This window comes from Coregonus lavaretus (assembly GCF_964263955.1).
Source record: "Coregonus lavaretus genome assembly, chromosome: 13".
NCBI classification, from domain to species: Eukaryota; Metazoa; Chordata; class Actinopteri; order Salmoniformes; family Salmonidae; genus Coregonus; species Coregonus lavaretus.
Window position 1 is genome coordinate 53752165 of NC_140000.1, and position 13208 is coordinate 53765372.

Sequence of the window (13208 nt, forward strand, 5' to 3'; positions counted from 1 at the left end):
AACTATTTGATTAATTTCCCTCCTCTATTCGCGCTTCAATATCCGGCAAAGTTGAACGGTGACGGTCATTTCCACCTCCTACAGTTTCTGTGTGGCCACAATCAAGACACCCGCTGTAAACAAACTTCTCTAACGGTTTAATTCCAGAAGAAGTACATTTGAACAAAAAGATATGCATATCAAAACAGGTGAGTTTTGGGTACCAGTAGCACATTACTTTGTAACATTCTACTTTGCAACGTTAGCAAAACGTTCTGAAATTAACACTCCGGGTACGATGCGTTGGAGCCTGGGTGTTATGAAACTTTTATCTAACGTAACGTTAGCTGACCTCGCTAGCTAGCCAGGAAATTGTTTCTTGTTCAAATGCATACTTGAGGACTGTAACGTTAGATTGTATGACCTTATTGCAGAACTGTCTGCTCAATTGTACTATTTTCCTATTAATAAATGGCGTTTTGGCTTATTTTCTGGTTAGCTAACGTTAGCGAACTAGCTACTGTTAACGTTACAAACACGTTGCTTGTCTGTTTCTTAGCAAGCTAGCTAGTTAGCAAGTGGTTGGTAAGGAAATTCGATAAGGTTAATTACAGTTAGCTAGCTATTTGCTCATACAAAATACAACTTCCAGGAAATGGTTAACTAGCTAGATAGCTAGTTACAAGTAATTTAAGTGTCATTATCAAATTTGCCCTTGGATTTTTTTCTGGATTCAGCTTAATCAGTAGCTAGCTAGGCTAACCGTGGCGTGCATACTAACTCTGCGTAACGATGTGGCTAGCTAGTTATCTAACCCCAAGCCCCAACAAAACTTAACACATTTTGATAGTTAGTTTTACCATTAAACCATAACACGAATGCGTAGTTTAAAGGGGTCCCATTTTTGTTTATTTATATAATTATTTTTTTTAAATACTAGGGGATTCTAACAATGTTCCTTTGCCTGTATATCTAGGTACATGGGAGGCCAACACAGTGTGCGAGTCCGACACACTGTGCGATCCTGCTGTCCTTGTGTCCTCCACCAACCCAGAGGCGCACATTGGCAACCGACGCCTATCACCTGGGTCTGGCAACTGCGGTGGAGGAGGTGGAGGCTGCCCAACTGGGGTTGCCCAGCAGCCCTGTCAGGCTTCTCCTCAGTCCCTCGAGGGCAACCTGAACGGACCCGCCCATGTACATGCCTTCACCTACCGTAGAGACAGAGATCGTAGAGGCCAGCACAAAGGCCGTGGCCCTCGCAGAGAGGGGCCCAGGGGTGCAGGGCGTGTAGCAGATAGGCCCCCAAAGCAGAGCCAGAAGGAGAGGTGGGTGGAGGACAGCCTGTCTCTACTCAAGCACCCAGCTGCTTTTCCAGTGCAGGATAGCCCTGCCAAGCTGCAGCCAACCATCAGCTATGCCTCAAAGGTGAAGTCAGGGGCTGTGGGTGGAGTGCTAGAGGAGGAGGAGGGCCGCCCAGCCATCGGTGTGCTGCTGCAGAACCAGTGGGGACTCAGTTTCATCAGTGAGGTCCTCCAAGCCACAGAGGGGTCAGTTCCCTGCCCTGCCCCCGTAGCACCACCTCAGCCCACATTTGGAGGTGAAACCGCCAACCCAACACAAGAGATGCATCACACAGTCCAGCCCAGTGGTGAAATCCCAGTTCCAGTCACTACCTCAATCTCCATTGACCAGTACAGAGAGAAGGAAGCAAAGGTCAATGGGAAGCTGCATCTTACCTGTCGCCATCTAAAGGAGGCCATGCGCTATCACACAATAGGTAAGGGCTGATGTGGTTGAGACCTCAATAAAACATTAATGTATTATAAATGTTATTTTTCCGTTGCATCTGTCATAAAATTGTGGTCGACGTTATAAGCAATACGCATCATAGTATGAATCCTAACTATACCTTGTTCTTCTTGTTATTTATTTTTTTAGAATGGAACGTCACCTGCAACAAACAAAAAGAAGGTGAGATGTTCATCAGGAAGGTCCATTATTAGAACTTGGACTGGATTCTCCATTCAGCTGGGCATTAGAATCTCTGAAGCAGGGCTCATAATTTAAAGGATTTGAAGGTGTTTTCAGACCTCTAAAGTAGTCTAATGTCAAGATGAAACCACATCCCACGACATCAGTGGTGTAAATTCAGTTTAGCTATATGCCTCCACCCCAAATTAATAGAAAATATGGTCACCCAATAAAACCAGGAAATTAAACTGTGCTTATCTTTTCCATTCATTTGGAATTGAGGCGTATAGCTGGATATACACAACCACTGTCGTGGGACATGGTTTCATCTTTACATTACTTTCGAGGTCGAAAAAAAGACAAACCTTTATTTAATTTATGAAATGTCTCTTTAATGGTTTGATTTGTTAAACGTTGATACATTTTATTATCCCACCAAGGGGGAATGTGTTTGGTCATGTGCTTGAAAGGTCGTAGAACATAATATGTAAAAACACCCAATAATACAACACAGATAGAACAATGACAGATATTTCACCAGATGTATAAATGTGAAGCATCCGCTTGGACTACTATGACTAATTTGTTCCAATTTGAAACGACGGGCTGTGGTCTCTTGGTTTAGGTATAAAAATCTTTGGTTTAAACGCATAGAAGAATAAGTGCAATACGTGCAGTGAAGGACACTGTCGTTTCTGTCTTTGCGAGGACAGTCATTGAATTTCAGGTTGTCTGTCTCATTTCCAAGGTATTTATTTATGTTGTCACTATCAACTGATTCCCTGTTGCGCTGTGTGTGTGTGGGGGGGTGGTAGTGTAGTTTTATTCCTTTTTTAAATGATTTGCCATCTCCTTCATTTTTCTTAATGTTTATTTTTTAAGGACGTTGTCTGCGCACCTCTGGACGAATTTGGATGTTTCTCTGTCAAGACCTTCATGGGAGGCTTGATCTGATTTTAAGGAATCCCGCCAGCGGAGTGTCGTCCGCATATTTTAAAGAATCCATGGGCTGGGTCAGAGGCTTGGCAATTGTTACTGTATAGTGTACACAGTATCGGTGATTGTACGCAACCTTACAGGGCTCCCGTGTTAACCTTTCTAGATGAAGAGATGGCGGGGTTAAATCTCGCCTGACTACGGTTTACAAGGAAACAAATAATCCACTGAAGTTCACCAGCTTGTCAATAAGTAGATGGTGTTGAAAGCGCTACTGATATCAATGAACACACTTTTCACTAGGCTATTTGCGTGCTCTAAGTGTTTGTCGTTATTCCGCACGACCAGTAGGCACGGTAGGCAAAATGCTTTGGATCTAGGAGAGATCCTAGTAGTAACATAATTAGAAATTACTGCATCTTGTCTGCAAAAATAAAAGTAATAATATTTTTTATCATGCACCCTGCTGGTTCTAAAGAAGGAAGGATACAACTAGAGATTTTTTTTTATCTAGTGGGTTTCCCTTTTCAGAAGTCCTTGCTGCAGCCCCAAAGGGCTAGATTGTATGAGAGGTTTAACAATGCTGCCTATCACTAAATGCTGTCTTATTTTCTGTTTCAGATCCCAATAAGGTAGTTTGGTATAAGAACTCCCTGGACCAGCCAGCCTAGCAACGCATGGACCTGTCTGCCACAACCCCCCCCCCCCCCCCCCGCACACACATGCACTCAGGTCGATGTCTTTACACAAAGCCACACTGAGACACTTTGGACTAACTCCTTGATGAGATCCACAACTAGGGACTTTTCTAACGCCGTCAAAGGCCTGCCTTAATGAATTGGACCTGGAGTTTCTATCAGCTCAAAACGATTAGTTTTAATGTCGTATTGAGCTGCTCTTCTTTCTTTTTAAACAATCTTAAGAGCTGTCATTTTATTGTGAGGAACTGCAGTTTTATCAGACATGTTTTTTCTGTTTTGTCCTCTGTTGTGTGAGTGATCCATCAAGCACTTTCTAATCCGTTGTGACCAATCCTTGTACGCCTACCATACCAGAATTTTTTTTTTCCCCCCACAAATTTGAAAATGTGTTGTACCTGCTTCCATTTCACCGTATTTGACACGGGACAGATGTGTAATTATGTCTCAAGTTTACAGGGGTGCAGACGGCACAATAAGAACGCACCCTTCCCCTGTCTGATCCTAATGCTGTTTTTTGTTTTTTTGTACCCTGGTTGGGTGAATGTTATTCATGTATCCATATGATTACTCATGATCACACTAGCTCAGTTTTTCTGATTTGAAATAAAGAAAAATACACTGGAGGATAAGTGAACAGTATTGCATAATAAAATTGAATGAACTTGACATGCCCCAAGGTCTTACTTCATCGTTTCTTTTATCATATTTTCACATACATAAAACCCACAGCATTATTAGCTTTGTTAAAACGGACAAGTTTAAAATAATTAATTTACCTTTTTTGAAGTAAATTAAGGGCTCTATTCATTCCGTGTCCCCGAAGTTCAGCATTATAGCACGATTGAAATGTAACGGTTATTTCCAATTGAGCTGACATGGAGCGTTTATGGTGAACGTAGTCTCCGCTGACGCAAGAACATTGCCTTTCAGTTTCTATGGTGCTATAGCACTGAATTTCTGTGATACGGACTGAATAAAGCCCAAAAAGAATTGATTGGTTAGATAAATGCTCAGTTGGCGAAGCATAGTGACATGTCAGTGGGCGGAGTTACAGGTGAGAAGAGAAAAAAAAGGCCTTGAGGGGGGTAGAGGTTGCCACTTTTGATTTCCAAATTTATCGAACGTTCTAAACTAACTTTCTGCATGAACAGCTTTAAATATGTGGAAAAAAAAAGGCATAGTGCCCTCACCTCTGCTTGTGCAGTGGACTAGGCACTGGGATAGGGACCAGAATGTCACAAATTCTAATCTTGCCAATCCCCTTTCTCAAAAAATTTATATTTCAGCTTTCAGTGTAATGCTAATTTTTATTTAACGTATTGCCTCGAGTCAATGGTGCCACCTGTCAATGATTTTAGAAGGGACAATTTAAATGGTTTGATCATCCAGATCTGTTTACAGTTGTAAGAAATCTAGCTACATTACAACGCATCACCGATTATCTCCAGAGGTGGTCTGGAAGATCTGATTACAATCACTTCTTTTAATCGTCTACACTTAATCGTCTACACACAAAATCAGAATGTGGACAAGATCAGGACACATGTTAACACCAGGTATAAACGTGGCTATATTGTAGACTAGGGGCTGGATTAAATCCATATTGCAGAAGTATCGAGGAAGATCCGCATTATAGATCGATTGAAATTTAAAGGCATATTTCCTGCATTCGCGGTAAATGCTGCATAATCGTAAATTACTATTATTTTAATGCAGATCTTCCGCGATACGGATTGAATCCAGCGCTAGTGAAAGCCAAAACAAATTGAAATACAAAGGTGTTTTTACCAAATGCAATTTAGGGCTAGATTCAATCCGGACCGTGGAAGAGCTGAAATGTAAATGTAATTTCCGACTGAGCCGACATATGCAGCGTTTACCCTGAATGCAGTCTCTGCAAACGCGGGAACATTGCCTTTCCATTTAAATCGCGCTATAGCGCAGATCTTCTGCGGCCCGGATTGAATCTAGGCCTAAAATCATAATGCGCGTGGCTAAAAACTATTATGTTGAGGGGTTCTCAACAATAGAAGTGAGGCAAAGCATATTTCTACATTCTTTCCCTCCATCATGACACAATGCATACAATCCAGGTAAAGGGAGGGTGGGTGCAAGTTGCAGCCTGTTGGGTAATGAGCTGTCAATCTCTCCAGGTCACCTCCACTTCATCTGTTCTGTACCTGCCAACAACATAACGTTTCTCTTGTCACTGGATGACAGCACAATATGGTACAGAGAGGGAGACCTGTTGTCAAACATATCCAGTTAACATCTCAATACAATTTAGTAAAATAGACAAGAACTTCCTGTAACATTTTAGTTAACATTTTTATGCAAAGGGAATCACTGTACAATAGAATATAATGAAAGGAAATCGCTGTACTGTACAATATAATATAATGAAAGGGAATCACTGTACTGTATAATATAATGAAAGGGAATCACTGTACTGTACAATATAATATAATGAAAGGGAATAATTTGAGTTGCATGTATAGTGGAATGACCTTTGAGTGATCCATGAGTCTGACAGCTCAGTCGTCTGACCAGACCGGAACATCTCCCAGCCAGCCTGTGCAATCATTGCTCCATTATCGATACAAAAGCTGTGACACAACCAAACAGAATATCAAATTTTAATAACAGAAGGATTTACAAAGTTAAAGTACATTATGAAATGACCATCAACATAAGCCATTTTCCTTTTATTAGTTCATAAATAATAAGGTAAGCATTGACTGCCTGAGGTACACTTATCAGATCCCTTGTATTGAAATTGTCATATGTAGACCCTTACCTCTCATCTGTAGCAAAGAGCTTCGCACCTCTCTCCTTGCACATGACCTCCATCATCTCCTGCAGACGCAGATTACCTACAGAGCAAAACCATCATCAGCATTCCTGAACGGTTGTGTTTGAGTTGTGTCTGTCCATAATGAGTGGTAAGACAGATTTACATGATATTACATCTTATTATTGTTATCATTATGTGTTTTAATGAATTACATTGGAAAGCCCACAACCCCCACAATGAAGTACAGTTGACTTACAGCCAACGCCTCCAACGATGAGCACTTCCTGGGAGCTGCAGTGAGCCATGGCCCTCTCTGTGATCTCCACCAGCATGGAAAACAGGGTCTCCTACAGGACACACAAGTAGTGAACGGATCATTACACAGTGGTGTGCTCTGCCACCTCTCAGACAGTGAGTGATGCCACCATGTAGCCGGCATAATTATGAAGGGGAAGGGTGTTGCCGTGCCAATGCAGGAAACAGGCTGACAACAATGCACTGGAGCAGTTTATTGCTTTTGTTCTGACCTGTAGGGAGAAGCACAGGTCTTCTGCTGTACACTGATTATATTTCAACATCTTCCCAGCTGCTTCCTGAAAGAAAATGGACACATTAACACATCATACATGCATCCCTTATTAGAACCACAATCCATCTAACTATCACAAAAACCCTGTCTCTCCCCTACAATGCAACGCAACCCAATACAATACAACCCAACCCAATACAATGCAACCCAATGCAATGCAACCCAGTACAATGCAACGCAATGCAACCCAATACAATACAACCCAACCCAATGCAATGCAACCCAATACAATACACCCCAATGCAATGCAATACAACCCAACCCAATACAATACAACCCAATCCAACCCAATGCAATGCAACCCAGTACAATGCAACGCAATGCAACCCAATACAATACAACCCAATACAATGCAATGCAACCCAATACAATACAACCCAACCCAACGCAATGCAGAACTTTATTCCCACTTAGTGGCGCAGCATTTTACCTCGATATAGGATAAAATCCCAGAGAATGACACGTCCATCCCCTTCACTGTGTATGGAAGCTCCAAATACTGTGTACCCCTGACAAAACAAACAGGAAATCAATGGTGTAAATATATACATTTGAAAACATCTACTGGTTGACAGCAATTCCAAAAAAACACATTTACTCACTTTTTGGCCATCTGCTCAATGTTATACCCAGGGCTGGGATCATTGGAAATCTGAGCACAAACAATTTTGATTCATGAGAATGATAAGACAATTTATACAAGGTATAGTCCGAGTCCACAATAAATCTTAAAGAGGAGAAAAAATTATGTTGCTATCTCGCTTTTAAACCAAGATGCATGAACAGAGGAGCAAATTGAAAATGATATTCAGCAACTCTTATAAGACAATGGAAGTGGACTACATGTTTCAGAATGTGGCCTTTATAGGAGCATTACTTAATCAGGTTAGTTTCAGTTTAGTCCCCTGAAGACCCATGCAGAACTCACCTTTATCACCCTGGCAAACCTGTCCAGGCAGTTGCCCACTGCAATGTCGATGGTCTCACCAAATATCCTGTAGCGCCGCTCAGAGTATGCAATCACCTTCATGAGGAAACATTGCATTAGAGCACAACTAAACGCAGAAACCTCAGCTGAGAGGGGTGAGAGTGCTAACTAAGGGGAAACCCTAAGAACTCTCAAGTTGTGCGGGACATTCCAAGTCTGTCCTAATAAGTATGTATGGGTGACTGACCTGTGTGTTACCCCCACTGACATAGAGCACAGTGGGGTTATTGGCTTGAGTGATGAGGCGGCCCATCTCAATGTGGCCAATACAGTGGTTGACACCCAGGAGAGGCTTCCCCCACAGCTGGGCGACTGTGCGCGCCACTAGAGCCACCGTCACCAAGGGGGCACCCATCCCTGGTCCTAGGGTAAATAATATCATGTTGGTGAAAACTGAATGGTACTGCAGGTCAGGAAAGGCCATTTCAGCTTTATAGGAATCAGTGACATTGGAGTTCCTGACCCTTTGTGTATGCCACGCAATCAATGTCAGCAGGCTTCAGCCCTGCCTCCTCCAGCGCCTCCTTCAGAACTGTTAGGATGATGCTGCGGTGATGTCTGGCTGTCTCACTAGGCAGGAACCCTGGGATGGAGAGTCAGTCAGTTACTGCAACTACACACATTAGGATAAACGCAAGATGTCAGTTGTCATTTGAGTCTAATTTGAATTCAACCAACTTGCCTTGACCAGGGGGTGTGATATAGGTGCGTCTGGGGTTTGAGAGTACTTCCCCATCCCTCACAATGCCCACACCAATCTTGTTGGCACTGCCCTCAAATCCAATCACTACAGTCATGGCAGCTAGAGAGGTTGAGGGAGATGGAGAATGATATGGCTATGAACAAAATAAAAACGTGTGCACATTGAAAGAATGTCGTAAATGTCATAGCTAGTGGTCTTGTGTGCATCTGAGAAAATAAATGTTCAGAATGCGATGACATAGCTACAAATACCAGTTGCATTCATCCGTTCATACAAGAATAAACAGTGCAATGTCAACGACAAAAAAAGTCCAAGTGTTATTTTATTTATTCTTCAAAAGCAATATGAAAAGTAGAACATACGCACTAGAATTTGGATACCAAAACAGTTCCATGTTTGGTTAAAACTAGTAGAAGCATTAGTTAGCTAACATTCAGGTTGCACACCAGGTGGCGATCTAGATCTACCATCAATTATTCATTTCAAATGACAAAAACTAAGGCCCATTAATTGCCAATTTCAAGTGTGTTATAAATGAAAAAACATAATTTCAGATGAGAAAGCAAAAAGTTGAATACGAACCTTTCAATTGCTGAGTATTTCGGGTTTCAGACAGTACTCTAGGGAGTGAGGACCCATAACAAGAGGTTGTTTGATGATTTCCTTATATAATTGTATCTTTCAAGGTATTGTATTAACCAAAACAAATTGGAAGCTAATTTTAGACATTTAATGTTTGACGTAAACAAATACATAACATGCACAAAGAGCTGATAACTGGTGCGTTCACGGATTCAGAGGAAAATCACATCAGGCATAATATCGGACAGTCTAACGGCACATGTGTGACAATGTTCCTCAAAACCCACTGCTTTGTTGTGGAGGAGTGACTGACTGCGCGAGTGTGACACGGTTGAATCCTTTGTTGTGAAAAAGCAAAGTAAGAATACTTTGGGTTCTCTCTAGTTCAATTCTTAATTTGCAATTACACTTTGTAAATAAGTAGTAGTAGCAGCATTAGTTGCATTCATTTTCTGGCTGATTGTTCGTCCACATTTTCCCAATTTATTCAGACTCGATCTTCATTCGTCATGGATTGAGCCATAGGCCGCACATAACGTTATTTATCTGTCCTAGCTAACTAGCTTATTCCCCAAGATTCGCCTGTTTTTGCTCTCTTGTGGCAGTAGTTACAGTGTTGTTGAAGGGATATGTGATGCAGTAATGGAAACATAGTTATCACATATTTGGCGTACAAACTAGTAGCTATTGTGCCAGTAGCAGATGAGCTAAGCATAGCTATTGTATTTGCTAAATTGGCTGCTATAAGTAAAGCTAATAACTGGATAAAAATAATCATTATTATTATTAACTGGATCATGTTTTTTTTCCCCCAGCGGCGGCGCGTGTGTACTTGTGTGTGCGTGTTGTGTGTCTTCGGGGTGTGTGTGGTATTAGAACGAGTGCAAGTATGTCGAAAAGAGCGAAGAAAAATGAAGAGGCTGGAGATGACGAAGACAACGGCACAGGTGAGACGTCTAGTCAACTGATGTTTCCTGTGTTTCGCGATATGTCTCTTACAGTATGTCTAAAGCAGAACTAAATAAAAATGTCAAGATCATTGTCTGTTACGTCAGTCTCATTACCCCTCCTGTTTTCTCTCTCTCACCTTACAGCTCCGGCTGCCAAGAAAGGAAAGAAGGTAAAGGAACCAGAGGCCCCCATTCTGTACAGTGACCCTCCTGATAAGATGACCAGCAAAGATGGTCGTGCTGCTAACATGAAGATCACCTCCTGGAATGTAGATGGGCTCAGAGCTTGGGTCAAGAAGAAGGGCCTTGATGTGAGTTTGGGAACCACAGAGTCCAAAGCTGCATGAACACTTGGCATTGAGCTATAGTGCCTAGAATTGTTAACTACATATGTGAAATAAGTCCACACACTATGTGCATGATTTAAAAGTTGAATGTGTTCTTCTATGAACTTCTGTTAAATACTATTGTCTGGTTCATTAAACTGGGTGGTGACTTTCACCTTTTAAACACTGATAAAAGGCAGTGCACTGTGAAGGAGCTGACTGGTTATATTCCCTTGCCCAGTGGGTGCGCGACGAGGCCCCAGATGTGTTGTGCCTGCAGGAGACGAAGTGCGCTGAGAAGTCCCTTCCTGATGATATCACCTCCATGCCCGAGTTCCCCCACAAGTACTGGGCTGGCTCTGATGAGAAGGAGGGCTATAGCGGGGTGGCTATGCTGTGCAAGACTGAGCCCCTCAAAGTTACCTATGGCATTGGTGAGTGAATGGCTGATCCTGGTTACTCTAGTTGGCTATGAATGACTTACCTTTACCCATTAAGACTGTTCTCTCCGGGTGCCCTAGTTAACCTGCCTTTCCCCAATATGTCTGCAGGTAAAGAGGAGCATGACAAGGAGGGCCGTGTTATCACTGCTGAGTTCCCCACCTTCTTCCTGGTCACCGCCTACGTCCCCAACTCTGGCCGAGGACTGGTGCGCCTGGACTATCGCAAGACCTGGGACGTGGACTTCAAGGCCTACCTGAGCGACCTGGACAAGCGCAAGCCCCTGGTGCTGTGTGGCGATCTGAACGTGGCCCATGAGGAGATCGACCTGAAGAACTCCAAAGGCAACAAAAAAAACGCAGGCTTCACAGCAGAGGAGCGCGAGGGGTTCAGCCAGCTGTTGGCCGCAGGCTTTACCGACAGCTTCCGCGAGCTGTACCCCGAGCAGGCCAACGCATACACCTTCTGGACCTACATGATGAACTCTCGGTCTAAGAACGTGGGCTGGCGGCTGGACTACTTTGTACTGTCCTCTGCTCTACTGCCAGGCCTTTGCGATAGCAAGATCCGCAACCAAGCTATGGGCAGTGACCACTGCCCCATCACTCTACATGTGGTTGTGTAGATCAGTCTGGCCAATGTGCTGGCCATGCATTGTTTTCTCATGTTAAATGATGTGACCTAGGTGGCTGACCTCCCATTGAAGTCATGGCATTCCTAACTACTGTAACTAATCTGTATGCCGGTGTGCACACTCAACATGAGTGAATCATCAGAACCTGGAAACACATTTGTACTGAAACTGGGATTCCCAAATTAGTTTACTTTCACCTCAATCTTGAATTGTATAAACTAGTCACAATTGTCCTGTCACCCATTGAAGCGATTATTCAACACTGTCCTTTACTTTCCCACCCACACAGTGTACTCCGAAGAGACATCTGGTAACAAAATGCATAATCCCTGAATGTCCTATTTGAGGCACTGTTCTTTAAACGTGAAACTGATGTTGGTGCTAAATAACTGCTAGTCTGTCATTGAAACATTGCTCCTTTGAAGGGAATGTGAGTCCAATTCTTACATTGTTATTTTATATAACGGTAATGAAGTCATTACCATTGAGTGAATATTGATACATTAAATCATGGTACAGATTTTGCATGCAAACATTCAGACCCAGAGTGAGGGCCAGTATTAACATTGTCTTTGTCAAATGGTGCAACCTCTGTTGCAAAGCTGACATGAGACCAATTGTCAGTGGTATCTCACACCTTACTGCCAACTTCTGGAGCAAAGTTTCTAAGACATGCCTGTTTTGTAAAAAATAAAATCCCAAACCATAGCTGGAGTTTATAGATGGTAAATGCACTCATGTATCTAATAAAGTTTAGTTTTAAGTTTAGCTTGCGTTTCCTTTTTTATTAGGCTTTTAAGTTTAGATTTATTACAAAAGATTGTAACAATTTGTATACTTTTAAAACAGTATTTTCATTGAAAACTCATTTGGGCTACAATCCTATGAAAATACAATGCACATATGAAATGCATTTTAGCAGAAGATAAGGATACGAGGCACAATTATTTTAGTACTTCTACATTGTTATAATCAACCAAAAACAAAACAGTCCGGGATTCATTGCGGCCAGCGCTCTACAGATTTAATCCAGGCCAACGTTTGTGTCACATGACTGATTGAACTCACAGAAGAGCTGTACAGTGAGGGAAAAAAAGTATTTGATCCCCTGCTGATTTTGTACATTTGCCCACTGACAAAGACATGATCAGTCTATAATTTTAATGGTAGGTTTATTTGAACAGTGAGAGACAGAATAACAACAAAACAATCCAGAGAAACGCATGTCAAAAATGTTATAAATTGATTTGCATTTTATTGAGGGAAATAAGTATTTGACCCCTCTGCAAAACATGACTTAGTACTTGGTGGCAATCACAGAGGTCAGACGTTTCTTGTAGTTGGCCACCAGGTTTGCACACATCTCAGGAGGGATTTTGTTCCACTCCTCTTTGCAGATCTTCTCCAAGTCATTAAGGTTTCGAGGCTGCCGTTTGGCAACTCGAACCTTCAGCTCCCTCCACAGATTTTCTATGGGATTAAGGTCTGGAGACTGGCTAGGCCACTCCAGGACCTTAATGTGCTTCTTCTTGAGCCACTCCTTTGTTGCCTTGGCCGTGTGTTTTGGGTCATTGTCATGCTGGAATACCCATCCACGACCCATTTTCAATG

General features: G+C 42.4%; 3 protein-coding genes across 3 annotated transcripts; 2 read left to right on the forward strand and 1 right to left on the reverse strand.

Annotated features, from left to right (window-relative positions):
- Positions 1–72: 72 nt before the first annotated feature.
- LOC311140816 (uncharacterized protein) lies at positions 73–4256 on the forward strand. Its single transcript, XM_084176055.1, has 4 exons — positions 73–188; positions 956–1759; positions 1921–1953; positions 3511–4256. Exons 1-4 carry the CDS (start codon positions 173–175, stop codon positions 3558–3560), a joined length of 903 nt encoding a protein of 300 aa, XP_084032181.1. The 5' UTR covers positions 73–172; the 3' UTR covers positions 3561–4256.
- LOC311140815 (tRNA N6-adenosine threonylcarbamoyltransferase-like) lies at positions 4250–9291 on the reverse strand. Its single transcript, XM_084176054.1, has 12 exons — positions 9247–9291; positions 8644–8763; positions 8425–8544; positions 8149–8324; positions 7902–7997; positions 7576–7625; positions 7404–7482; positions 6912–6977; positions 6641–6731; positions 6388–6463; positions 6098–6196; positions 4250–5770 (listed from the first exon to the last, which is right to left on the reverse strand). The coding sequence occupies exons 2-12, from the start codon at positions 8756–8758 to the stop codon at positions 5731–5733; spliced, it is 1008 nt and encodes a 335-aa protein (XP_084032180.1). The 5' UTR covers positions 8759–8763; positions 9247–9291; the 3' UTR covers positions 4250–5730.
- A 198-nt stretch (positions 9292–9489) lies between these two features.
- LOC311139588 (DNA repair nuclease APEX1) lies at positions 9490–12365 on the forward strand. Its single transcript, XM_084174497.1, has 5 exons — positions 9490–9604; positions 10062–10193; positions 10341–10507; positions 10764–10956; positions 11074–12365. Exons 2-5 carry the CDS (start codon positions 10136–10138, stop codon positions 11586–11588), a joined length of 933 nt encoding a protein of 310 aa, XP_084030623.1. The 5' UTR covers positions 9490–9604; positions 10062–10135; the 3' UTR covers positions 11589–12365.
- The last annotated feature ends 843 nt before the right edge of the window (positions 12366–13208 follow it).